The 27945-nt window shown below is 46.4% G+C and overlaps 2 protein-coding genes across 3 annotated transcripts in view; one reads left to right on the top strand and one right to left on the bottom strand.

Annotated features, from left to right (window-relative positions):
* CCDC74B (coiled-coil domain containing 74B) overlaps positions 1–952 on the top strand; it is a 172107-nt gene extending 171155 nt beyond the window's left edge. The window contains exon 10 of the mRNA XM_063315795.1: positions 941–952. The gene's annotated coding sequence lies outside the window, so the exon portion shown is untranslated. The remainder of the gene's footprint in view (positions 1–940) is intronic.
* Positions 1–27945, bottom strand: part of LOC134505955 (calcineurin-binding protein cabin-1-like) — a 60568-nt gene that overhangs the window by 27857 nt on the left and 4766 nt on the right. For both annotated transcript variants that reach the window (XM_063315902.1, XM_063315903.1), the window contains exons 5-21: positions 27273–27453; positions 23984–24113; positions 22660–22809; positions 21189–21466; positions 19743–19911; positions 19359–19495; positions 18964–19181; positions 15897–15975; positions 15372–15562; positions 14949–15098; positions 14105–14299; positions 10680–10916; positions 7834–7996; positions 5232–5353; positions 3197–3358; positions 2438–2644; positions 971–1116 (exon numbers count right to left, since the gene is read on the bottom strand). In XM_063315902.1, the coding sequence (XP_063171972.1) occupies positions 971–1116; positions 2438–2644; positions 3197–3358; positions 5232–5353; positions 7834–7996; positions 10680–10916; positions 14105–14299; positions 14949–15098; positions 15372–15562; positions 15897–15975; positions 18964–19181; positions 19359–19495; positions 19743–19911; positions 21189–21466; positions 22660–22809; positions 23984–24113; positions 27273–27453 (2915 nt within the window). The remainder of the gene's footprint in view (positions 1–970; positions 1117–2437; positions 2645–3196; positions 3359–5231; positions 5354–7833; positions 7997–10679; positions 10917–14104; positions 14300–14948; positions 15099–15371; positions 15563–15896; positions 15976–18963; positions 19182–19358; positions 19496–19742; positions 19912–21188; positions 21467–22659; positions 22810–23983; positions 24114–27272; positions 27454–27945) is intronic.

Below are 27945 nucleotides of genomic sequence, written 5' to 3'. Positions count from 1 at the left end.
CACACACACACAGTCCCACTCTGCACAGGGGACAAAGAAACCAGGAGGACAGTTTGGACCTCCCACAGCACCGGACTCTCCATCTCAGGACCTTCTTTTTGCTGCATGAGGCAGCCTCTGATCCACCCCATCTGGGCTCAGAGGCCGAGTGGGGCTGGGAAGAGGGGTGGCCTGACCCTATCCCTAAGTCAAAACACTTCCTGGAAGAAGGCCAGGCAAACCACTCTCCCACTCCAAGCACCGTTCCCTCAAGGGCGCTGTCACAGGGAGGATGCACAGATTCAGGGACCTCGACGGAAAGGAACAGGTCAAACAGCATTCGGGGGTTCATCCCAGCTTCTGATAACACCCAGCAGAGGTGGCTTCACTTTCAGCCACACTTTGTAAGTACAATACACAAGTAGGCAGCTAACTTGCCTGGCTCCTTTGCCACATTCTGATGCTCCTTCCTCCAGGCCACAGCATCAGCATTGCCTGCTTCTCACTGAAGAGGCTTTGCCCAGGAGAGAAGCTGCTGCTGCTGCTGCTGCTGCTGCTGCTCCTGGAGGAAACACCACTTTTCTCTTCTGAGAGCCAGCGTGGAGCAGCGCTTAAGGTGCTGCTGGACCACAACCGAGGAAACCCAGGCTCATGTCTACCCTCAGCCACAGAAGCTCCCTGGGTGACTTTAGGCCTGTCACTTTCTCTTGGCAAAACTTACCTCACAGGGCGGTTGTACGAAAAACAGAAGGAAGGAGTGCAACACACAATGCCCTGTGCTCCTGGAGGAAAAGCAGGACATCAATCTAACAAGCACGTTCGCCATAAAGCATAACCTCGCACACTGAGCAGAGTGAATCCTAATGGCCCAGGTGCCCACGGAACCTCTGTGACCCAAAGCAGTCTATGGACAGGGGAGCAAAGCAAGGCCACGCCAAGGGCGTTGTGCAACCAGGCAGAGGACCTGCCCCGAAGAGCCGGCCAGCCCGACCTGTGAGGGCAGATGCTGATGTCGTGCATGTAGAACTTGATTGCCTTGGACTGCTCTTTATTCTTGAAGTGGTAGTCAGCCAGGAGGTAGTACAGCTCCGTCACGACTGGGGGAGAGAAGTCTGCGCCCTCAGGGAGGGCTGGGACCTGCAACACAGAGAGCACCACATCAGGGTCCCTGTCTTTGGCTCAGGGATCTGGGCAGCTGTTTGCTTGGCGGGGAGGACTGCCCGGACCGCTGGGCAGGTGGGAATGCCCCCTTAGATGCCACAAGGGCAAGTTGGCTGCCTTTGGAAGGAGACTAGCAAAGTGACCCACCAATGCTCACGAAAGGTGTCTGGAGATCCAGAAAGAACCAAAGGAAGAGAACATGAGACACAATAGACACCGGCACAAGGGTAGCTGACATCTAAGGGTGGGCTGATGCCACTGGCATGTAAGTATGCATTTCTGTCTTTATGAGCTGCTATAATCTCCATGAGCTCCTGGCCGTTTACAGCCATAAAACCATATTAAAACCAAGACAACATTACAAAAATAATCCACTGCAGTAACATGAATGGCATTCCCAAAATGGTCTCCAGAAAAGCTGTTTTAGCTACTTTCTGGGAGGCCATCAGGGTAGGCACTAAGGTGACCTCAAGTGCTGCAAACCATTCTGAGTCCATTTGTTGAAATTGGTGGGATATAATAAACAAGCCGATGAATAAACAAGCTAAATTATAAGGAAGCAGATTTTAACTGGACATTAGGAAGAATGTCCTAACGGTAAGACCTGTTCAGCAATGGAATGGACCATCTCAGGTGGTGGTGGACCCTTCAACAGAAGCTGAATAGCCACCTGCCAGGGATTCCTTCCTTGGGCAAGAGGTTGGATTAAATTATTTTCAAGGTCCCTTCCAATCCTTACATCCTGTAATTCTGTGAAACTGAAACATGTACAATAACAGCAACAATGATCTGGAGACTAGAAAAGTAAAAGAAATTCGATGAACTGGGAATATTTAGTCTTGAGAAAAGGCAACTGAAATGACATATGTTAGCATACTTCAAACACCCTAAAAGATATCCCACAGAAGAAAGTCAGAATGCGGGACACGGGATAACAGATTTAAGATGTAGGAAGGTGGATTCCAACTGAACATCAGAACAAACTGTAAATTCAGATTGACAATAGGACTTAATGGTGGCTTTGTTAAAGCAGAGACTATGCAGGTATCTATCAAGGATGCTTTAGACTGAGTTGGACCCTTCCAACTCCAGGATCCTAGCGCAAGCAATGATCAGAGTTAAATCTCGTTCTTTGTAGGACCTGCTTAAGCAGCAAAAAAGGATAGTTGTTTCTGTGTGCACAAAAAGCTTTCCTCAATTTCTCATTCAATAGCCCCAGCCAGCCCTCGTCTGAAGTCTGAAAATAAAGCACATTGGACCTCCTATTAATCATTCCCAGAAGCAAGATAATTGGTACCTTGCTCAAAGTCCCTTCAATATAACTAGACACTTCTTCTAATCTCAGCATAGGCTTGTCTGTTTGAGGGACAATAGTGGCCATCTTCTTCAGAAGGTTGGCTAGGTCAGCAGAGACGGTGCTGGTTTTATAGCTGTCAAATTCAGGAAGGGTCTTGGGCTTAAAATATTCAAACATGAATAGGGCATCTTCCCAGATCAGTTCCACCTTGGAAAGAATGAGAGAGATCTTAAACATGTATCAGTCAAACCAATGCATGAAGTAAGAATTACCCAGGGGGCTCCCTCCTCCTCGTTCCACGTGTTTGAGCAAAGGCTAGACAACCATCTGCTGGGAACACTTCACTTTGGATTCCTGCACTGAGTGCTAGATTGACAGGGTTGGGTTTCATAACCTAAATGACCTCTTCCATTCTAGGATTCTAAGGAACTGCTGTGCAGTAACTCTTCGGGGTCTTGAACAGACTGAGCTGCTCTAAGCCTGATTTTACTGAAAGTGTTGTTAGCTTTGTTTCACTATCAGTGATGAAAAAACCCTTCTGGTTGCATTTTGATCCACTTAGTCAGAAAACACAATCTAGGGAAAAAGATGGGCCTGCTGCTCCCATCATGCAGGTTTCTTAGGGACCTGTGGCTGACCGCTCTCAGGAGGAGGAGATCGGCTACACAGAGCCACAAAGCCCTTACATCATAGCAGAATCCCAGGAAAGACATTTGGCAGAGGGAGGCCCGTCTGCTTCTGAGCTTCAGACCACCTCACCTGCTGTGTAGAATGTTCTTCCAGGTACCGTGCTTTGCTCTTTTTGCTTGGGAAGCCGTACAGGCAATAAAAACACTGCTCCAAAGCCGTCTCCAGCTCCTCTTTATAAGGATGGGTGTCTTCAGAGGTGGAGGCTAACAGCTCTTTTTGCAGAACCCGCACCTGGAGCACAAGTGGACGTTTGGGTCAAGGGAGCCAAGGGCCACCGGAGGCCTCCCCTGGGGCCAAGCAAGTGGGCTTAGCAGACGCGCAGCACAGACGAGCGCAGCAAGAGGAGCCAATGGGAAACAAAGGCCGAGGTGGGTGGGAGTCCCAAAAGAAAGGAGATTTTAAATACACACTTGTGAATAATTTTAACAGGGAAGAAATGGAAGCCAGCAGAAGCTCTGGAAAGGAAGAAAGAAGAGGGAAAGGGGACACGTCACCAAGGAGGGAGGCATACATCGAGACAGCCGGGCTTCACTGAAACAGCGTGTGCTCATGCTCGGACTAAACCGGTCGGGCAAACGGGGGAAGCACCAGAGAACTGGGAGGAGGGCAAATGTCACAGCTCTCTTTGGCAAAGCACCCACCACGTTCTTCTTGGCAATTCAATTCCTTGGGCTGGGTGGCTTGTCTACAGCTGGCTGGGAAATCAAGTTAGGAGGAGGGTTGATGAGGGTGCGCGAGCACTGCAGTGCAGTGCGCGAGGGTGCACGCCAGAGGCACTGCACGGGTTGGGGAGGATGTACAAGAGTCGCCGTGCGGGTCAGGGAGGGTGTGCGAGGGTGCGTGAGAGGCACTGCGTGGGCCGGGGAGGGTGCACAGGAGGTGCTGCATGGGTTGGGGAGCGTGGCGTAAGTTGGGGAGGGTGTGCAGGGGTGTGCAAGTGACTGGTGCGGGGCAAACACAGAGGGGCTGGGGAGGGTGCGCGGATGGGGGAGACTAATCCCAGTAACTTGTGATCTTCCCTGCTGGCTTCCCCTTTAACTTTCTGGGGAAGCCGGCATGGAAGGTTGCAAATGGCGATCATGTGATCACGGGGTGCTTAGCAACTAGTTGTAAGTGCAAATGGGTTGCCAAGCACCCAGATCACAATCATGTGACTGCGGGGTTGCTGGGATGGCCAGAACTCCAAGGACTAGTCGTAAACACCATTCGCTCAGTGCCATCGTAGCTTTGAATAGTTGCTGAATGAATGGTTGTAAGTCGAGGACTACCTGTGACTCAGTCCCTTTTCAGGGGTGGAATTAAACTGAGCTTGGCTTCAGGAGGGGTGGAGAGGGGCTGCTTCTGCCCGGCAGCAGTCACACCAGCCAGGTGTCCCAGTGCTGCCTCTTCCAAGCATAGAGCAGGCTTTCAACCATTCTCCTCTTTCCCTCACAATCCACCTGCCACTTTACACCCCCCGGGACCGTTACGTATTAATGGCGTGACTGAATTCCCATTGCATTTGGGGGTTTCAGTCGTCTCCATCTCACGGAATTTCTCTATCTCTTTCCCCCCTGTGGATGCCCTGATACTGAAGATATGGAAGTGTTGAGAACTTTGGGGCAAGTGACCACGCGTTTGTTAGAATTACTGATTTTAGCACAAAACATAGATTTTAGGAAGGCCAATTTTCATAAGAAAAATGCCATGGAAAGAAAACTTTGAAGGCAAGATGTTCTTGTTCTTGTGCGTTATAGGTTATTCTAAGCGAACAATGTATTTTTATAGAAAACCAAGCAATGTTACTGAAGGACATACTGGTAATTTGCAAGAACTTGGAAAAAAGAGTTGGAATATCCTATAAAACAATGGAATAGAATTTTAAAGAATGTCAAATGATTCCTACGGTCTCAATATGAGATTAATTCAACAGAAGATTCTTTTTTGTTTGTACTGTTCTGGACTTTTCCAAGGATATTCAGAAAAGGTTGGATGTCAACTTACCTGTCAACAGGGGGAAAGGTCAGCTTATATTCCTTGAACAATACAAAGTGCTATCAAAACAATGATCAGGGGTGGAGATCAAAAGTGATCAATGCTAAAAGGAATTGACATTTCTACTCACATAAAATTTAAGAAGAGCTCCATCTGAGTTGCAGCACCATGATCTCCTTCCAAGATATTCATGGGCAGTGTTCAGTAGCATAAGGGAGGAAGGCAGCATGGGTGTGTCTTGAATTGAAGACACTGAGAATAAAATGAGAAACAAGTAGAACTCTCATCAGCGTTAGGATGGATGACATACTTCAGAAAGCAACGTCTCATCATTTGCATTCTTAATAGAGTATTTTAGGCATCTTTCTGCTCGAACAAAGTCTTTCAAAGCAATGAACTAATCAGTCGGCACAAAGGAATCGCTTAGAATAGTCTAGCACAGCCTTTCTCAACCTTCTGACACCAGAGGAACCCTTGAAATATTTTTCAGGCCTTGGGGAACCCCTGCACTTCCTGCAAGGTAGACTTCAGCAACTCATGGAGCGAGAATTGCCAGATGTACAAGCTGGGTTTAGAAAAGGCAGAGGAACTAGTGACCAAATTGCCAATATCCGCTGGATAGTGGAAAAAGCCAGGGAGTTTCAGAAAAACATCTATTTCTGTTTTATTGACTATTCTAAAGCCTTTGACTGTGTGGACCATAACAAATTGTGGCAAGTTCTTAGCGGTATGGGGATACCAAGTCACCTTGTCTGCCTCCTGAGGAATCTGTATAACGACCAAGTAGCAACAGTAAGAACAGACCATGGAACAATGGACTGGTTTAAGATTGGGAAAGGAGTACGGCAGGGCTGTCTACTCTCACCTTACCTATTCAACTTGTACGCAGAACACATCATGCGACATGCTGGGCTTGAGGAATCCAAGGCTGGAGTTAAAATCGCTGGAAGAAACATTAACAATCTCAGATATGCAGATGATACCACTTTGATGGCTGAAAGCGAAGAGGAACTGAGGAGCCTTATGATGAAGGTGAAAGAGGAAAGTGCAAAAGCTGGCTTGCAGCTAAACCTCAAAAAAACCAAGATTATGGCAACCAGCTTGATTGATAACTGGCAAATAGAGGGAGAAAATGTAGAGGCAGTGAAAGACTTTGTATTTCTAGGTGCGAAGATTACTGCAGATGCTGACTGCAGTCAGGAAATCAGAAGACGCTTAATCCTTGGGAGAAGAGCAATGACAAATCTCGATAAAATAGTTAAGAGCAGAGACATCACACTGACAACAAAGGTCCGCATAGTTAAAGCAATGGTGTTCCCCGTAGTAACATATGGCTGCGAGAGCTGGACCGTAAGGAAGGCTGAGAGAAGGAAGATAGATGCTTTTGAACTGTGGTGTTGGAGGAAAATTCTGAGAGTGCCTTGGACTGCAAGAAGATCAAACCAGTCCATCCTCCAGGAAATAAAGCCAGACTGCTCACTTGAGGGAACGATACTAAAGGCAAAACTGAAATACTTTGGCCACATCATGAGAAGACAGGACACCCTGGAGAAGATGCTGATGCTGGGGAGAGTGGAGGGCAAAAGGAAGAGGGGCCGACCAAGGGCAAGGTGGATGGATGGTATTCTAGAGGTGACGGACACGTCCCTGGGGGAGCTGGGGGTGTTGATGACCGACAGGAAGCTCTGGTGTGGTAGGCCTGTATGTATGCCTTAACAGTGTCCTTAAACTAAAAATAAAGAATGAAACTTGCCACTTTCATGTGAAGTTGCCTGAATTTGAAATAATTTTTTAAATAAACCGTGATCTCCCAGGGAACCCCTGGTGACCTCTCATGGAATCCTAGGATGCCAAGGAACCCTGGTGGAGAAACCCTGGTCTAGCAAGCTGCTGAATCACCTTGCACTCATCAGCATGCAGCTGCTGCATTTCACACTAACTGTACCGATTTGGAGGTAATGAGGGCATCAGTAACTGTCGCCAGGCTGCTGGTTCCAGGAAGGGCCATGCTGAAGCTGGATAAAGGCATCCCTGGCCATGGGATCTCCTGATTTTGAAGGTGCCAAGCAAGAAGAGCACCCACAAGTTGGGGATCTTCTCCTTAGGGGAGAATGAGACCATTCTCCAGCAGGGGAGTTACTCAGCTACACTGTGGTTACTGGACAAACAGGCAGTTGGTCGTGCTAGGAATCAACCTCAATGTGTTTTGTTCCATCAGACCCTTATGGCTTCCAGGTATCAGGTAAGGTATTATGAGAAGTCAGCATGGATTTGTCAAAAACAAACTTGCCAGAATGACTTCACCTCATTTTTGATTGGGCAACCTCCTTAACAGATTGTGGGAATGCTGCAGACCTGTGGTTCTCAAATTGTGCCCCCGTGAGTTTGCTGCAGCACCCTTGGGCATTGTGGTGCAGTTTGGGAATTGTGGGGCAAAAGTTACCGAGACGCTAAAGGTGCTGTGAACTGAAAAACTGTGGGAAGCTTGGATGCCTCTTGTCCTTAGCAAACCACCGGATGAAGTGCCACAGGACAGACAGACATGCTCAGATCAATACATCCGAGCCTCGAAGGAGCCTGCAGATGTCACCTTGCAAGCCCTCTCTGCACTCTTTGAGAAATCACGGAGGATGGGCACTGTGCTGGAGGATCGCAGAATGATGGGAAGAGGAAAAAGGAGAGCTGATGCTGATGCTGAAGAAGCCGCCGCAAAAAGGAACTCCGGCACTCACCTTCCTCGTGTGGATTCTGCAGCTGATCTTCTTGTTGGCAGCAAAGGGATCGGAAATTTTCTTCTTCGTGTTGAATGATCCGATGAAGAATAATCCAGGGAAGCACAGAAGATACAAATGGTTCTTTGGGTTCCTCCTGGACTGCCATGCTGCAATCGATAATCTAGTGGTCAAAGAAAGAGATACTGCAAATTAAAGCCATGAAGATAATCGAGATTCAGTCCTCTAGTTCAGATGTTCGAGATTCAGTTGCGACAAGAAGAGAGCGTTACTAAATTAATTATGGCAATGCTTTGTTACTTGTCAGAACTCTCACTGCCCCAGTGATGTATAATCTCATTTGCTATTATTGGAGGGACACCTAAACACTGCAGTACTCGAGGCAGGTCCTGCTAGTCAGAAAAAGCTGCTGAATTGGGCTGCAGTCAAATACAGGTAGTACTCGGTTAATGACTGCCCTGTTTAGTGACCATTCGAAGTTACAACAGTGCTGAAAAAGTAACTTTATGACCAGTCCTTGAACTTATGACTGTTGCAGTGTCCCTGTGGTCATATGATCACAATCCAGGTGCTTTGCAACTGGTGCACATTTACGACTGCCGCCATGTCTCACGGTCGTGATCATCATTTGTGAGCTTTGCGGCCAGCTTCCAACAAGCAAAGTCAATAGAGAAGCCAGCAGTAAAATTGCAAGTTGCGGTCACATGATGTCTCACTTAACAACCACAGATATTTTGCTTAACGACCACAGAGGAACTGATATTGTGAGTCTGATCCGGTTACGTGTTTTGCTTAACAACTTCATTGCTTACTGATGGAGCTGCTGGCTCCAATTGTGGTAGTTAAGTGAGGACTACCTGTAGTAAGATCTGAGTTGTCTAGCTGACTAGATCATGCCCTGAACGTTTACAGGGCTCTGCTAGGAATATTGTCCCTTTTAATGGAGACATTCCCTTTTTGCTGTTGTTTCCCCTGCAACCAGTATCTGAAGGCCTGATACCCTTCAATCTGGAGGTAATGTTGAGATTTCAAGATGAATAGACCTTAACATCTGTCCTCTATGAATTTCTCCAATCTGCTCTGAGACATTCAAGTTAAAGGCCGCCCTGCTCTTGCACCTATTGGACACAGCATTCCACAGATGAGTACATTTAAATATGGCTTTACAACATAGCCAATTTTATTTTTAATCTCCTAACGATCCTGAGGGTGGAATTTGCCTTCCACAGCTATTGCACACCGAGTTGACATCTTCACCGAATTATCCAGTATATGACTCCAAGATCTGTTTACCTAGTTCATTACAGACAGCTCAGAGTCCTTCAGTGTGTATGTAAAGTCAAGTTTTTTGCCCAACCTCACAGAGGCCCCTAAGATGCTTTTCATGCCCTTCCTTCCCTAAAAGGGTCCAGGTAAAAGGTTGGCAGTCGGTGGATGTAGTAAGAGCAGAAAAATAAGCACCACAAGGCAGGCCTTAATACAGGCTCAAACTCATCCTCGTTTGGTCTTATCCTCAGTCCTTCTCCAGATGCAGTCTAGGCACTGCTGCTTTATCCTTTGGAGCTCTTTAGATAACCAGGGGGAGGCTGCTCAGGAGCAATCCTATGCAACTGTCATCACCTCCTCATCCCAGGAGGCAAATAAGGTCAAACTGCCATAAGAGCCTCGGGAAACTCCCCAAGCACCAAGTGAAAGCCAGCTGGATCCACTGGAATAAAGGGGCAACTAGGGAACTTGGCTGGATTGTAGACGACCGGCCCCGCTCCTTTTGCACCTCCACTGCAGCTCCTTGGTTGACTGAGGAGCTCAGGGAGATGAAGGGTAGGGGACATCTAGAGCATCGCTGGAGGAAGACCTTCCTTGAATCTGACTGGACTCACCTTTGGATCTACAGTGGTGGTTGGAGCTGCAAAAAAGGACATTTCTGCTGCTCTTGTTCCATCTGCTAAATGCTGCCCAGCGGCCTGTATAAAGGTGATTCACACCATTTTGGAGTAAGGCAATTGCCAAGAACATCCAAAGGGCCTCTATGAAGAACACTCCAGGTGTTGGGCTCATAAAACCATTCAGATCTGAAAAGAAGTGGACTCTACCAGACAGTGCCAGTGGAGAAGACTGGGGTTTGGTCCTGGGATCTATTTGAGTGAGTCCCAAGGAACCAGACAGAGCTTTCTGTGGTGTCAATTATGTCACCTCTTGGGTCCCTGCCCCTCCTGGTTGGCTCAGGCTTCCCAAGAGGGGCAGAAGGCTGGATGAGCAGCTATCAACACTTCTTTGAGGGATGTTTTTTCATCATCTTTGAAAGAGGCTGTGATGTGTCCCCTGCTCAAGAAGCTTTCTCTCAGTTTGACTAGGTAATTTTAGACCTGCCTCCAACCCTCCCTTTTTAGGAAAGGTTGTAGACAAAGTGGCGGCCCTGCCAGAGGACCCTGGAGGTAGGTTCTTAGGGCTCTGGGCAGTTGGGCTTCTTGATTGTTAGTCTTCAGGCCTTTGGAAATGGGTGGCAACACATTCTGTAAGTAAGATATACAGTGGTCCGAGGAACTTACTTTTTATATTGAAACCTTTTACAGCTATGAGTCCTGATTGAAGGTCTGTTCAGAAATGCTGATTGCGCATACCAGTTCATATGCTTAATGCCCTATGTCTTTCCTATTGTTAATTAAAGGTGTTTAAATGTTACTAAATTTTATTACAATATGTGAATATATATGTAAAACTTGTGGTTTTTGAACATGAGAGAGTGCTTTTTTTTCTTCCGCCTATGATGAGAACAGCTGACTGCTGCACCAAATGGAGCTCCTTGGATGAAGCTACAGAGCTGTGTCAATGGCAGACACGGATACCTGGATGAGGTTGTTACTTAGTCGAATGAGGTTCTGCACCGCACAAGCTTCATTTAGGCTGCTGCTGTCTGCTGAGAGAGAGTGATCAATGCCCTGGAGCAGCTGGGTCACGGTGGCCACCCACTCTTCCTTGGCAGACGCTGCTGTTGTATTAACCATCTGCTGAAAAGCTTCATTCAAGGCCACTTCGGAACACTCAAAGCACTGCTTATAGTCCTTCAGCCGGAGAAGGGAATCCTAGGGAATACCAGGAAGGCAGATTAATGACAAAAACTCCCGCAAGGAAGAGAATGAAGAGTTCCATGAGACAGAAACGCTGCTTCATTCACACACAGGAGAGTCAGACCACCAAGAACCACCCTGGACTCTATAGATGCTCTGTGCTTGTTGCAGATTATACATAACACATATACACCCCCCTCACACTCTTCCTTTTGGGGGTCCACAATGTTATGCAAAACACAAAAAAAGAGCAAGAAATACTAAGTCAGAGAGATTTTAAAAATACCGCGTATCTCAATCCTGTCTACACCAACACCACTCAAGTACCCCATTCCCAAGGTTTCCCCTGATACTTCCAAACCTCTCTTCCAGATAACCAAGTGGGCAGAAGGCCTCTCTTAGACAGAACCATTTTTTCTTCCACAGACAACAGTTTGTTCTTTGCAACTGACAACACCCTAACCCACTAACAGAACGCGACTGTCTTAACGACGAGGCATCCATCCTCCCAGCTTTACCAACGTTCTGTCCAGGTACACAACAATTGATACTCGTTCCTTCTCCATTTGTAGGTGCAGACAGGGATGCTTAAATCACATAGTTGAAGCAAACACCTTCTTCCAGGCAGCCATCAGTCTCAGGCGTCCCTGGTTCCCAGATGGGCCAAGGGCTTCTTCTGTACTCTCCTCCTCATTCCTAGCCAACCACTCATGTCACGTGAAAGAGTAATTCCCCTCCAGAACATTCATTCAGAATGTTGCACAATTTTCCCCCAAATTCATCCCCATTCTTCCATTATTACCGTTCACCTAAACGTAGCATACAATCATCTCCAACCTACGCATTCTTATTTTCATATGCACCCACAAGAACCTCAAGCAGACCAACTCATATTGTCTAATACACATTCCTGCACTTTTTAAAAGCTTTTATTGTAAAAAAGGAAAAATACATCAAGGGTTTACAGAATATGCCAAATTACACGTTAAAAGAAAAAACACTCTACCATTATTCTTATAAGGGACGTTGTACTGGAGCCAATATAAAAAAGGTCATGTATCATTTCAGCACTAGTACCAAATCAGATGGAGTCTAGTTCTTTGCAACCTTACGTTAAAAGAAATCTGAATTTCAAATGTGGCAGAAGCCTCTGGGTGAAATTGCAATCCATAAACAGACGACGACGACCGTGTTTGGCGTGTTTATTGTTCTGTACTTTGTTTGCTGTATGCTGCCCAGAATCTCTTCTTGTGAGATGGGCAGCCATATAAATTTGATAAATACATACATACGTACAATATCCCAGATTAAATAAAAGTTAGTATCGGACTTTATATTTAACAAAAGATTAAGTTACTTTGCCATTGGTGCACATTCTCCAAAACTGATCTGCCGGTCCTCCAATGAAGGACCTGAATGTAGCTGCCAGAGGCAGCAGCAGAATATCCCAGCAGTGGCTGTCATGGATAAAGCCAACTCAGTATATTTGGTAGGGACATAAGGCTTGGTCTACTTAACAGAAAAACACCTGGCAAGAATGAAAAGCGTTAGGGTACTTAAAATTCCTTTCGTCCTACGATCTTTGTTCAGGTATTTCCTGTGAGTTTCACAAACAGACAACATACAGTATACATTTATTCTTAATACATTTCACTCTTTAATTCATGCACCACTTGGACAGCCTGCACAGGGATCACACTGCAGCGACGGTACACCTTAGCAAAGGAAATGTGCTTGGGAGACAAAAGATGTTGTTCCAGCAACTCTAACTGTTAGGAGTCTTCCGACTCCAACCAAGCACGGCTGGTCCTGGTCACGTGATCTGGCTTCTCTCAGCAGACTGCTCCTGGGTAGCCCTGCCTCTGCCTGTCGTCCAACTTCAGCTGACCCTGTTCTAGGGGACTGGGCCCACGTGTAGGCCAAAGCATGCTGGGTCTGCGGCATGGCGGTGGGGCTTTCTTGGCTCAGTGTGGGACCTGGGACCTGAAAGTACAACTTCTGATGCCTACTCTTTATGACTTCAGATCGTAAAACTAAAGTCAGTTAATCCTGAGATTATAAAAGATGGAGTTAAGTAAAAGTTAAAATGGAGCTGAAGAGATAACTTCCCCTCCTCATTATCGGAGGGGTGCTTCTGAGGAAGAACCACAACATCAGCTTTCTGGGACAGCATCTTTATTCTTTGTTTCTACTAAAATCATTGGGCATCCCCCCCTTCTCCCCTTATTGTGAGCTCAGGGAACCACATTCCATTTGATCTGGAATCTCAGTTCCTTTTCTTAAGGCATGGTTGCTTCCTGCAGCCTAAGCCAAGAACTGCACTGGTCTAAGCTGGTGGTCTGCCTGAAAGGCAGCTGCTTTGCCAGCCTGCTGACTTTCTATAGGACTGTCACAAATGCTGGGGGGGGGGGCATTTGTCATCTTTTTGTGCTGCTGCCAACATTAAGTCCTTTATTGGTTTAGAAACTCCAAGGCAGCGTTTCTTAACCTGGGCAACTTTAAGATGTACGGACTTCAGCTTAAGATGTGTGGACTTCACTTCAACTCATGAAGGTAAAGGGAGTGGGGAAGCACATCCAGACTTGCAAGAATGATGTCAACCTTGTAGGCCAGACTAGGATGCCAGAGTTATAAATGCTAATACTACTTTATTATAAGGTTACAGTCAGAATCTTGCAAGTTGGAATGCACCTCTACCCTCCCCTCTTTCTCTTCAAGAGAACTAGAGAGGATCATATCTGAAACACTTTCTCAGGTTACAGTTCTGGCCCTGAGCTCAGATTTCTTTTATCTGAACGTTCCCTTGGTTGTGGCTCTTCCTCCTGTTCCTCAAGGTTGTTCCTTCTGCCCATTACACAGTCTCAACACAGACCTTGGAGGTGGGAACACCATGTTTACGCCCCTGCTTTGTTATAACTGTCCAGTAATTCATATTCTGTTTCCTCTACTTTATTCCCAAGGATCTTTTTATCCACAATTGCCCAGTTTGCTCAAGAGCTGTTGCTGAGGACTTTTGTCAAGAGCCACAATCGTCCCATCGATATCCTTGCAGACATTAAATTCACCACACTCTAAAAGATGAGTGAAACAGTATTAACGCTGTGAAGCCACATTTATCCTTTTTCAGCACTTCTTCCACATAGCTGATAATATTATTTTTATGACAATTTACACCAAGTTACCTGAAAACCAAATAAACTAACCTGTAGTAAGAGAAGCTGAGCTGGCCTCTCTGGTATGGAGATGACAAACTCCAAGTGCTTCGTCCTGCTATCCCCACTGAGGCACAAAGTCGGGCGGAGCAACTGAACCACTGCCCTGTAATCCCCAGTCTCATACAAGCGCTGAAGCTCCTCCAAGGACTGGCATCTCTCCAGGGACTTCAGATTCTTATCAATCTGCAAGAAGTAAACACTGGCTGGGTTCACACACCAGAGTAATGTCTACCTGTGGTTAAGAAATCCCACCACAATGACCAAATAAGCCATATGGTGGCTTAAGGAGATGGTCTGGTTCATATACCTTAAGACAGCAGCTGGGTTCCCATAGTGGGCTGACTCACAAACCACATTTTAGCCTTGTTTAGTCTACCACGGAGAGCCAGCCACAGCATGTAGCAAACTCCTTTTCCCAGTTTTCCTGATGTCCAATGAACTCCAGAGAATACACAGTGGAAAGACGACAGACCACTGAGGTGGAAAGACTTTCTAAGAGCACTGCTTTATTTCATTTTTTAAAAACTAATGTCATCATTTCTTAAAACCGGAAGCATAAATATAGTATTTGAATTAAGCATCTCTTCAAACATAGAGATGATGCTTTTCATATCAGGTGGACCAAGGACCCACCAAACCCCACAATGCTGGCTTCCCAGCACCCACGAGTTTTCCAGTGCAAGTGCTGAGCTTTCATTTAAGGTTCTTACGACAAGATAAATCCTGGCCCCTCTAGAGCTCAAAAGATGTACTATGAAATCAGCCCCCAAAGCAAGATGAGCACGGCCGGGGCCCGGCAAAATGGCAAACAACGCCCACCAGGTGACGTTACCTCTTCCAAAGAAACCACAGAATCAACGTGGAGGTTGGGCAGTCTGATCACCACCCTCTGGTCGCTGTCAGGCTTGGCTTCCAAGGCAGCAGAATGCTGAAGCATCTCTGTACAGACATCGTAATTCTCCAAGGCCTGCTCCATTTCACCCTGGACAAGCAACACAGCTTTAAGCTACATCTTCGTCCAACATCTATCACAAACCCCAGAGGACAAGCGGGTTTTTGTAAGGCATTTTGTTCAAGGGCCATTTCCTGGTTGCACCTTTAAGAGCTGTTTACTTAACACGCATTTGTCCTGATCAGGAGCCAGGACTGTTCCTGAAGTGCAAGAACACGAGGAGTCCCCCCTTTTAAACTTTCTAAATTTTAAAGGAATTTAAAATTAAACATTAAGGCCCTTTGGCTGCAACAAATCACAAACCTGCAGAGCCAGAAACCGAGCTTTCAGCCAATACACTCGAACGGCAAACTGCAACCAACTCTCCTCAAAGAGGTCCCGCTGGGAAGAAGCGAATGAAAGCTGCAGGAGATCCCCCAAGAAATGGGTGCCTGGGAAGTCAGGGCCAAACCTGCCATTTGCAGAGCTGGCTGCAGGACCGCTCCTGGGAGATACTGAAAGAAGCATCTTATACGTCAGCACGAAGACCCTGAAACAGGAATCTGGAGCAGGGAGAGCAAAGGAACCCCGCTTCTGCAGAGGGGATCAAGCAGGCACAGACTACTGGGGAACTCCCTTATACCAGTCTACGTGACCAGCTGCAGCAATCCGCATCCCCTGCTAATATTTCGGTGAGCCTCGGAACTCATTCAGGCAAAGCGTGCAAAGTGCTGCTGAGCTCTCCCCGAAAAGCCAGTTTACGGACCCCGATCTTGTCCACAGACGATTCTTGCCCACAAAGATGCACAGCCCCTAAAAGCATTTGCTGGGCTTCCTGCCCTTACTCACCCATGGAGCTCTTCCCCTTGGCCAGCAACCACTGATCCAGCTGCAGTTCCATGCAGGACAGACTCATCAGCATCATCTCCTGAAATGTCGGTGAAGGCATGACAGAAAGAAGAAAAGAAGTGCTGAAAGGGCTGAGTGGGGTGCAAGAGGTCTTTTGCTCATCCTTTCTGACTCGTACATCCAGTGGTAAAAACCACCCCTTCTAACCAGCAGGACTCACACTGTCTACAGTGCTTGCTAAGATCTGGCCTGGAAGCAAAAGCCTTTCCAGTTAACAGAAAGGCATTTAATCATGTAGAGGGAGACGATGCTGATGGCAGAAAAGGGCTTGGCCGCTCCTCATTAACAAGGAACGCCGCATCCAACTGTGCTTCTAAGCCGTTTTTTCAGTTCAGGAGTTCATACTGTCTGTGTCTGCAGAGGCTTTCTCCTGTCGCCGTCAGAGCCTCCCGGGGAGCTTTCCAAGCCCAAAGGTATGCTGATATTTAAGGCACCAAAAGGAGGGCCCACCACAACGCTCTCACTCCTTCTCAACAGCAGGGCATGACTCACAAGTGGAATCTCTTGTCCAAAAGGAATTCAGGATGAAAACACCTTCTGGGGCCAATGCTATCAAGAGACCAGTCATTCTCTATCTGTTCTGCACTGGTGGTGACCTCGTTCACCCCTCAGCTGGGCAAGAGGTTCCTTGGCTTCAACATTAATGCCCAACTGACTCCTGATATTTTCCAAAGTGGTGAGTGGGAGAAATGAACATGGTCTGGGGGATCAGAAGCCATTTTCCTACCTGACCTTTGGCCAAAAAGGCTCAACTGATGGGGGAGGCAAGGACCCAATCTAACGGCTTACCCAAATGGAAGATGGGCTTTTCCTCATTACATAATTATCTTTGAATCTTAGCAGAACAGAGCACAGCGTTAGGGAAAACAAGGAGGTGGAAGCAAGGAGGTGGAAGCAAGCATAAGTGCACGGAGTCCAGTAGTGGACAGCTTTCTCCATTTATGGACTTCAAACCTTCTTCTAGGATCTTTCTCTCTCAATGAGGCTGAAATGACAGCAACAGCTTCTCCTCCCCTTTTACTTCATCAGAGATACTCACCCACTAGTCATGGGGAGCAACAAAATGGGGGATTGTTCTAGTTAGCACATACTTGTCCTGTTCCACCTTGAAGGGGATGAATTTTGATAAGGATTGAAGAAGACTAGATGTCCTAAGCAATCTACTTGTCAGTAAGAGCCACTAAAATCAATGGGATTTTCTATAAAGATACATAAATTGAAGTCTAGCACAAACATTTCTTTGTCTCTCTCTTAATTTCATCTCTGCCTCATTTTGCTCCCTATCTCTCTCTTCCTCTTCATATCCTATTTTTTTTCCAACTGTTTTTGTTGGCCTGAGGGAGGGAGGAACATACACGCGTGCCTACCCGTTCCGTGTATGTGTGCCTGAGAGAGTGACTACACAGCAGTTATTAATTTCATTAATATTAATTTAATTACTTGTCCTGGCCTTTTTGCAGTGAGAGTTCTGACAACTGAGGGTTACATACACATAAAGCTACACATACATATACGAGTGTCATATTTAATGTGAAGAAAACAATTTTTAGAGTTGATTTTAGCTGGAGATAGCAACCAGACTGACAGAGTAGGAAAGGTAAGCATTGGAAAAATGTTTTGTCCATGTTTATAATTGCTTTTGTCTCATTTTTTGAGGGATGAGGATATCGTTATTAGAACCACAGAATGTACGAATTGGAAGGGAACTTTTGAATCTTCTGATCACACCGCTCTTTTGGGCAGGCACTGGCTAAAGTGTCCCTTACAGATGGCTATCTAGCCTCTGCCTGAAACCCCTAAAGAAGGGGAGTCCTAGGCAGGCTGTTTCAGCTCTTGCCGTTAAGAAAAGTCTCTGAGGCTCAGTCCGAATCTACCTTCATTTCTTTTCAACTTGCTGGCCCTTGTCCTGCCCGTAGTTTCAACAGGAAAAGGTCTGCCCCTGCTTGCACCTGGCAGGCTTTTCCATGAGGACAGACTGCTGTTATACCTCCCTTGGTCTCCACTTCTGCAGGCAAAACACCCCTGGCAACCTTAGCTGCTTCTCATGGGGCTTGGTTTCCAGAAGCCTTATCATCCTGCAGCTCTCCTCTGAATCTCTTCCAGCTTCTCCATGTGCCTGAACTGACCAGAGTATTCCAACTGTAGTCTAACCAGGGCAGAGCACAACTAACCAGATGCAAGGCCTCCGGTAAGGCAGTACACCCTATTATCCAGGTAGATACTACAGGTAGTCCTTGCTTAATGACCATTCGTTCAACAACTGTTCGAAGTTATGACGGTGCTGAACAAATGGTAGTTACGGCCATTGAAGTGCTCCTGCGGTCATGTGATCAAAATCCAGGCACTACAGCAGATAACTTAAAAAAAAAAAACACAGTTCAGAGGTTTTTTCCCAATGGGATAGGGATGCTTTGTTCTGAGTTGGGAACAAAACATTTTGGGTTTGGGTTTGTGCACTTCCCTGATACTGTGATTGTGGTCGGCTTTTCCAATAAAATTGGCTGACTACAGAATTGCCCTCCACAGAGGAAATGAATGGACCTCGCAGTCCAATTTCTTTCTGGCTGCTGAAAGCCCAAAGAGGCAGAGGTTGCTTGCCTGCAGATGAGGCTGAAACAGAAGGGTTTACCAGCACACAGTGAGTTCTTAACTCAGACCTGCATGATCACAGGCAATTCATTGAAAACAAGTGGAGCTTGCTCCTGCCAGACTATATCTTATAAAACCACAAGACTTTTCTGACTACCCCTCCTTCTTCTGCACATAAAACGCTGGGTGGGCCGGTTCTGTGCTCAACTTTTAAATGGAGCACACACAAGACTGCATTCATTGCACAGAGCGCGCTGAGCCCCCATTTCCTCTCCTTTGCTATGGTGGCTCTGACAGACAAAAGGGAGCCCCACGGCAGATCCTGCCAAATCCTCTGTTACCCTTTGTGGTAGAAACTCGCTTCACCTACGGTGCTCAAACAGTGGCCAGGAGGTCATCACTGGAACCTGATCCTTACCCTGATGTGTTGATTGCGACAGTCCCTTAACAGTGGGTTGGGCAGGCTACTGCTGTGCTTTCTCCAGTTGTTATAGATATTCAGGACAACCTCAGGCAAGCCTGGTGGCCACTTGACCAGGAACTTCTGGCTGATCACTTTCAGGTATCTCATCATCAGTTCAAGGATGCCTCCATTGTTCAAATTAGCCAACAGGAATTTATGAACATCCTGCTTCTCTGGAAGAAAAATCAAGATACCGTGAGTGTAAATCAATCACAGCCTGATTTTTATGGAATGAATGAATCGACAGATTAAGCCAATGTTTAAGAAAAGCAAACTGTAATGAAACTGGAGGGTAATTCTTTACAGGGATTTGGTCTACAGAAAAAGACAAGCCAGAGGAAGGATCCTACCGGATTCCATACAGACTGTCAGGTCAAGAGACATTCTGTGTGAGCCAAGGTGCTGGAAATTCTCTTCCTTTGCTGCGGTTTGGACCTCATAGTGGTTGAATGGACCATCTCCTTCTTCCGGATCAAGCTTCCTCAGGCTAAAGCCAAATCAGGAAAGGCATTAGAGAATAGACCAATGAACCTGAATGCCAGGGCGAAGATTGGCCAGCCGCCTGATCCACCAATGCACAGTTCCCTCCCTCCCGAAGCTTTCTCAACATGAGACGCCCTTCCCTGCAGCCAATGCCCCATACGCAGCCTGTGCCCCAGGCTCAGCCACACAGCTTTGGAGCATCTCTGCTGTTTTTCCAGAGCCAGCACACACTCAGCAATGGGGACACGCACCGTGAAGGGAGGAATTTTACTAGCAACTCCTGGAAATCAACTTTTTCCTCTTTTTTGCACTTGGTATTCCTGACTCGAGCCGATCTCCTCTTTGCCGTCTCGCCACTCTCTTCTGTGATTTTCTTCCGTTTCAGTCCTTTCTTAGATCTGTCACCCACAGAAGCATCACCTGAGAAGAGCCAAGGGTTCAGGATTAACAAACGGCCTCTTTACCAAGTCATTTTCCCTGACTTCTCATTTACAGGATCAGCTTTTCTGTGTTGTCAAGCGTGCCTCTTGTTCCCAAGCTCGAGGCTGACCAGAGGTGGCCCCCCGAGGCCATGCGGCCCCATCTCCAGCCCCGTGCCCATAGCTCCAGGCCTCCTCTCCCAAAAACCTCAAGCAGAGCAGGCGGTGGCATCTGGAGCCGTAGCATCCAGCGGGACGGCTTGGGTCTTCAGCTATCTGCTCAAGGCAAGAATCCAAACAAAACACCCACGACAAGTGGCTGGCTAGCCTCCGCCTGAAGAGGGCCTGTGAAGGACAGCCCGCTGATGCCCGCCTCCCTGCCATTTAAATTCCTTGATCAATGTCCAGCACTCCTAGTTGGCAGAGAAGGGCTCCTGAACTTTCTCTATACAGCATCCGTTCAGGTACCCAGTTATCTTTCCTCCAAGTTAAGTATGTGCAGCAACTCCAATCTTGCATCTTAGTTTCTACACCCTGATCATCCTCGCTGCTCTTCTCCGAAAGTGTTCCACTGTTTCTGACTCTATCCTAGAATGTAGTGAGGTGTAACCAAAGCAGGCCACAGTGAAATGATTACTTCCAGTGATTGGGAGATAGTATTTCTCTTGAAAAAGATGCATTGGCCTTCTCTGCTGCCACTTCACATACCCACATCCAGCTTGCAATCAACTACTATTCCAAGATCTTCCTCACAAATACTACTGGTATTTAACACATTAGGTTTGTGCATTTTTTGTTCCACAAGTGAAACATTTTGCATATATCTTTTTTACATTTCATTGTTTCTTTCTCTAACTTAGGAAGATTACTCTGGATTTGATTTCTGTCTTCTAGGGGAGTAACCATCCCATCCAATTTTGGGTCACCAGCAAATTTGACAAACATTTCCTCTGCCTCTTCATCAAAGTAATTAAAATACCGAAGAGAGCCGAACCTTGTGACACGGTCTGGTATTTCTCTCCAGTCTGATAGAGACCAATGGATGCTTGAGTATGATTTTCTAGCCACTTATGGATTTACTTAACTGTCATGCTATCCTACCCATATTTAACTAGACTGTTAATCAAAAGGTCACTGGATACTTTACTTTGGACCAGCAGTGGTCTAGACTAAGTGGCCCACTTTTTTCTTCCATAGCTTATTCAGCGAAGGACAGACTGTTCAGCCAGAGAAAGACCTTCCCATTCATGCGATGCCCTTTACAAGGCTCCTCCTCACCTGCAGGGTTTACTGATTCCAGCATAGCCAAACTGGGGAAGTTGGGTGTTAGTGGCGTGTATGTGAGTAGCGGTTCCGTCAAAGGCACCAGCGGGTCAGCACTGACAGGACTGGGGTGAAGAACGCTGAGGGGAGCTGGACTTGTATGGCTATCTGGGTGCTGGTCTAGATCTTGGTATTCCAAGAGATCAATTCTTTTGCCCAAGCTGGGACGAGGTGGCTCGCAGGTTGTGAGATGCAGGTACGTGGCCATCAAGCTCTCTCCCAGAGATTTCCACCTGCATGAAAAAACATGGGAATGAAGACATTCTCAGCTTTTATGCCATGTATAATGCACTGCTCACCTTAGAACTGCTGCACACAATAATTAAGTACAGTAAAAGCAGTTTTCTTTGTTAATCCAAAACTCTTGGCTTGTCTCACAATAAATACTCCCTTATTAGTGAAGAATCCAGGAAGAACTTTTGCCTGATATTTAACTTGATAACAGCAACAACATTGTGACAGAGTCTACTGCTAATTTTCTGGTAGCAGCTAAAATCCTGTAGAAGACAATTACATTGGCTAAAAGGGAAAGTTCTTTGGCTGTCCTATTTGGTAGTTTTGGGGTATGTATGCACACGTTAATGTTTCCGAGTGCATGTGCACATTCCTGTGTGTATAAGGTACAGGTTTTTAACATGGGTCTGTTTGTACTTTTTGTATTTTAACTCATTTATTCTTTTCTTAAACACACACAAACACACACTCTAATCTTCCATTCAGGCATGGTTGTTCATGCTATATTGGCAAATTGCTTTGTTTCTGTTACTTGAGTGTGTGACCACAATAAAGCTATCGTATCCTATCTCAGCTGGGCAGCCCAATGGTGCCCCTGGCTAAGTGATGGAGGCCCCTTAAGATGCAAGGCGTCCAAGGAAAGATGGGCCAACGAAGTTGCTGAAAATCCTCTCTAGGCTTGACTGGGGCACCCACTGCCACCACCGTCTCTTCTGAAGAAATGCTGTGCAGAAAAGGAGGACTATCTGCCCAGGTGCTGAAGTTCAGCTGGGGCTTCAAAGCCTCTATGGGGAGTGGAGTCAGCTCACCTCTTACACAGCTCCTTAGGAATGAACTCCCTCCCCTTCTGCTAGGATGACTACTAAGGAAGGGACCGTAAACAAAAGAGGCACTGCAGAGCACCAGCCCCTCCTGAACTTTCCCATCCTCGTGGATGAGGCTCAGTTTTAACACTCTTGCGTTCTCATAATCTCTGAAAGGAGACTGGGAAGGACCCAGCAAAGAGATCCCTGCCTATGTACTTTGGTGGGAGACGTGATCTTCAACAAAATCTTTCAGGAGACTCCAGAGAAAAGGTACATGGCTCATCCACAACTACTTCAGGGAAATATTGGGAGGAAATCTAATTCAACCTGGCTTTTTATCAAAATCTTGTACTTCTGTAATAAGCTGTTACTGAGCCGGAACGTACGTGAACAGCAAAATGGGCTGGGTGAGCTTGATATCCGGCTCGGTCTTCCGTGCCATCAAAGCCTGTCTTTTCCTGCGCAGCTCCAGGGCCTCTTCGAGAATTGCTTGTGTTTCGGAGGCACTCACAGGGACATCATACGCTGACAGGTCACTGAAAAAGAATCAGATTTATTTAAAACAGCAAACATGTTGTTAACTTAAGGTTTGCTTCTATTCAAACACCAACAGATCCTAACGGTATCAGATCAGGTGCCTGTATAGAAGGAGCAGCTGTAGGTAACGAACGGTTTACAGATGCAGATCCAGCAAGTTAACCACAATCGCCATCTGGAAACTGGCACCAGGCAGCAGCCGATGAACCCACGGCTTGTATCGCCGTCTGCTGCCCTGGTCCTGGCATGAGCAACCCTTCGCTGCAGCCGTACTTCGCAAAGGCCAGACGCCCCGAGACAAACATCAGCCCCGCCCCTCTCCACGGCCCAGGGGAAGAAAGCATGCGAGAAGAGTTATGCGAATACTCTCTGTTCACGTGCACAGCTACATGTCGTTGGTGCAAGGAAGCCTCACAGGCACTAAAAGGAGGTCCTTGCACAAGTCGGGGGTGGGGACTTGCATTCTGTTTGCTGCCTGCTCAGGGCATGCAGGGGAGGGCATAATAAGCCCATGATGTCCTTCCTCCATAAATCAGGCTTGTGCTCATCTCTGCTGCTCTGGCCAAGAGAAAGAAAGAACAAAGTCGGCCCTTCCACTTCAAAAGTTCTCCAGAGAGAAGAGGATTTATTCCTTCCTGGCTGGAATTCATGGAAGACAAGAGCAAAACACCACAGGAGCCCAACTTACTGGACCACGGATGATGCCTGAATGATTTTAATTTAATTACTATTAATTGGATCATTATCTTGAAATAAAATACAGCACAAAACAGATTAATGGATTTGATGGGATACACGCAAATGGATTAGAGATACATAATTAAGCATAGATCAACTCTATTGGCTTCTAAAGTCAATAACAGTTTATTTACTTACCAAACATTTTCCCTAATATCAAATTTCTGAAGCAACCACTAGTTTTTTTTACCTGGTACATGATTTATTTGCAAATTCGTACCTAATCTATTACTGAATTCAGACAGGATAGAAAATGCAACATTAAGCACAAATTTGATCCTCCACAGAAGAGAAACCACCAGGCACCTGCCTACAGGGCTATAGAAAGCTGTGACAAACAAAACCCCAACCAAGCTATTCACCAATTCCAATACGGTAAGTTGTGAGGAGCTTCAGGATCAAAGACCAAGTATGAGAAATAAGAAAGTAATTTACCCTTTAAGGAACATCCTCAAGGAGTCCTTTCTGAGGCACGGCTGCTCCTCAAAGATCTTCTCCTTAATAACAAGTCCTTTGCTGTAACAGTTATCTCTCTCCAGCGCTTTGCAAATGAAATACAAGCACGCTACGGGCATCGACAAGGAAGGAAGACGCCTGTTAATACATCCCAGACTCCCCTGAGCTAGCTCTGCATAGAACCTGCAAAATAAACTTACCCATATCGCTGAGACCCATGCATAGTAGCCATTCAGACAGATATTGTTTAATGTTATCTGCTTTATAATATTGCAAAGGACTTCATTACTCAAATAAAAACTGATTAACCTGAGGCTGAGAATAGGCTGTTGCCAGAGGAAGCAGCATTTAATAGGGCAAAGAGCATTAGTCAGACCAATGCACGTTGCCTCCAAGAAACGATCACCACAACTGTTCCACAAATGGGAGGAAGGAAGGATTTGCCCTCTTAAACCTTGGCTTTCAAATGGGCATTGCAAATTTCTTCTGGGTGCCTCTTTTGCTGGGGCATCACTATTTCAGAAGTGGGAAAGAACCACCACCCATAAAACCAAGGACAAAAAGAGAGAGAGAGAGAGAGAGAGGGAGGGAGGGAGGGAGAGAGAGAGAGAGAATGCACGTGAGCAGTATCTATCTCTATATAAATGTATCTATAGATACCTAAGATCCATCTAAATGGAAAATGGAGAGATATAGAACACTGGAAGGAACATGAGTTCCAGGAGGTAACCATCCCTGCGAATTAAGTATGGGGGTGAATGGCTAGCTTTTCACCTTGGGATGAATTTAGGCATTTAGGAAGCCTGTGTAGCACTACCCAATGCTACGTCGGGTCTAATCCATGGTGCTTCAGAAGTGTAAATGGCAGTGCCGAAGCTGCTGCTTGGCAGAGTCCCCACCGAGGAACAGATCTGAAGGCTGCTAGGGAAGTTGGTTTAAATCTGCAAACGACCTATAGCCAAACAGCTTAGATTACAGTTAAGGAGTTGATGCACCGAAAAGGGGAGGCCCTGATGGAGTCAGTCATCAGAAGTAAGTTATTGTTCTTGCGGGAAACTGGAGTTTGGCAAGGGAGCTGGAAAAGACAGAGCAGAGCTACGCAAAGAGGAAGAGACAGGCGCCTGGGAGACCACTGGCTTGTTTGCTGCTGCAGCTACTTTTCTGAATGGCTGCCTGCTCTGTCTGGTTGAAGCGTTAGTCTTGTAGACCTAGTTGAGATCACTCCAGGAAGCTTATTCAGCAGAAGTCAAGAGGGAAGCACTTTCTTGCCTTCTCCTCTTCCTTCTCTTTTTCCTTTTTCTTCTTTTGGTCCAGGCTAGTTCTCACACAGAGAGGTGACTGGGGATAGCCAAAGGGAGGATCTGTGTGGAAGTCTGACTGGGGGAGGCTCCAAGGAACACGGCTAGCAAGGAAAGCCATGACTGTGACCTGCCAAGTATGCACAACATTTGCCTTCTTGCCTGAAGAGGACCCAAGCTATAACTGCTGCAAGTGCAAGCCTGTTTCCTTTTTGGAAGAGAAAGTAAAGGGACCTGAGGAGAGAAATGCACCAGGGAACATGAGCAGTTCCTGGACCACAGTGAAGAGGGAAGGGAAGGGAACACCAAAGAACAGGGAGAAAACCTCTGGCAGGGGCAGGCGTGTGGAAGAATATGAGCCAAAGAAGCCAGAAGATCCAGAAATGGCCCTATGCTCTCTCTCTAGAAGATGATACATGGCCATATGAGCAATCCACGCTATAGTATGCTGCAGAAGGCACTTGGACCCCATGGATCAAAGAAACCCAAGAGATTTAATTCTGTAAGCTGCCCGGAGTCACCGTGTGAGACTTGGGCAGCCTAAAAATCTGCCAAATAAATAAATACCCCGAGGCATGCTTGGTGGAGAGCGATTCCCTGCTAAGTGGAAATGAGGCGGCTGTAATCAAACCCAATATGATGTCGCAGGAGATGTGTTGTCTTCCAGGTGCCCATGTGCAGGACAGGATAGAGAGGCGGCCAAGACAACTGAACCTCCTTAACAACTATCCCTTCCTCTTGGTCCATGTGGGGAAAAATGGCAGCTGAAGAGACCCTGAAGGAATCTGTGGAGACTGTGAGGCCTTGGGCAGAGAGGGGAAGGAACTGGGAGCGCAGGTTGGCCTTTCTCAACTGGGTCATTGCACAAAAGAGAAAACAGGGTTTTGGAGGTCAAGAAGTGGCTAAGCCGATGGTGTCACCAAAACAGGTTTGGATTCTGTGACGGTATCTCATACTACCTTCATGAAGGACTCCTGGGAAGAGATGGGATACATCTTCACAATCTGGCAAGGAAGCATTTGGCAGGTGCTTACCAGTCTCTTCAGAAGGGCATTAAATTAGAACAAAGGGGAGAGGTGACAAAGCCTAGCACCAGGAAAGCAAAATCCGAAGGGAGATGCAAGAAGCCACAAGGGGAAACTCAGAATTTCACAGAATATTACAAAAGAGATGCCAATAGGCATACTGAAAACTTAAAGAAAATATATACTGTAGTTGCACAAAAATTGAGGAATCAGAGCATGAAAATACCGTTGAAAGAATTTTGTGAAGAGTGGAAGGGGAAAACAGAAGTGGTACCCATGCAGAAACTTACTACAGACCACCTGAGCAGGCAGAAGATACAGATAAGGTCTTTCTGTATCAGGTGACCAGTCTTGGATTTCAAATATACTGACATCTGCTGGGAATCTAACTCTGCCAATCGGGATCTAACAAATTCTGATTTTTTCTTGTTAACAACATTTATCAGAAGATGAAATAAAGAACAAGGGGGTCTACAATCCTGGACACAACCCTAGCTTTCCTCTCTAGATCCATCAGGCCAGGTTCTCTAGGAATTCCTATGCCGGCTGGCCACGCATGCTAGCAGATTCATTAGATATAGTTTTGTTCATTATGTTTGATTTTGTACACAGCCTAGATTCCCTTGAGGGGGCAAAAAAAAAAGGCTAAATAAACAAACAAAAAAACAAACAAACTTCTGCATGATCATCATTATCATCATCATCATCAAGAGAGGAACTTTGCCATCAATCTGTCTAAGTCCTTTTCTAACTGTGGAATTAGGACATAAATAAGTTTAAAAATACAACAGCGTACGGATATATTAAGCTTGTATCATAACTTGGACACACACATAGCTGCTCTATACTAACCCTAATAAACCCTAATAAATTTGCAGTTGCAGAGACTGCTTGTCCCCAACGCTACAGGAAATTCTAAATTAAACTCAAGCAAAAAGAACTTACTTGTGTAGTCGCTGAGAGTGTAGAGAACGGTGATGAGGTTATCTAAACAAGGCCAGTGATCCGGATTACAGGCAAGCCCTTCCTCAAAGGCATGCCGCGCCAGGGGCAGGCGAGTAAGCCGGAGTGCCACATGACCAATTTTATACCATAAGTTGACATCAGTGGAGTCGAGTAGCACAGCCTGGGAACACAACAGATGATGCTCTTCAAGTAAATTGTGCCAACAGAACCTGGAGGTTGCACACTGCTTGGGTCCACAAGGCTGTAGTGAACCGATGCCAGAGACCCTCAGAGCAACCCAGGATTGCTTGCAGCCAACATTTCATGGCAAAGAATTCATTTTTGGTAGGGCAATTTCATCAGCTGTCCTTTTTGGGGGGGGGAGGGAGGGGAGCTAAAAATAAGAGTGGAAATCGGTGTGCTAGGCCTCTGCTTAGCGCACCTATTTTGCACCAACCCACTCTAACCTTTCCAGAAAGAAATTGAAAATGGTCACCCCACCCCCTCCAGGGGCATGATACATGTCCTCTGCAGCCCTTGGAGCCACCACCAGGAAGCAACATTTCAAAGTGCAGAATCTAAAGAAAACTCTCAGAAGCTTTCCGTGTTTGCTAAATGCTAACATTTAGAATTAACATTTCCAGACTGTAATTTGCTGAAATATTTACTCAAA

Source organism: Candoia aspera, chromosome 15 (genome assembly GCF_035149785.1).
Source record: "Candoia aspera isolate rCanAsp1 chromosome 15, rCanAsp1.hap2, whole genome shotgun sequence".
Lineage (NCBI taxonomy): Eukaryota > Metazoa > Chordata > Lepidosauria > Squamata > Boidae > Candoia > Candoia aspera.
Note: the sequence above shows the minus strand (reverse complement) of the source record. Positions and strands in the feature narration are given on the sequence as shown.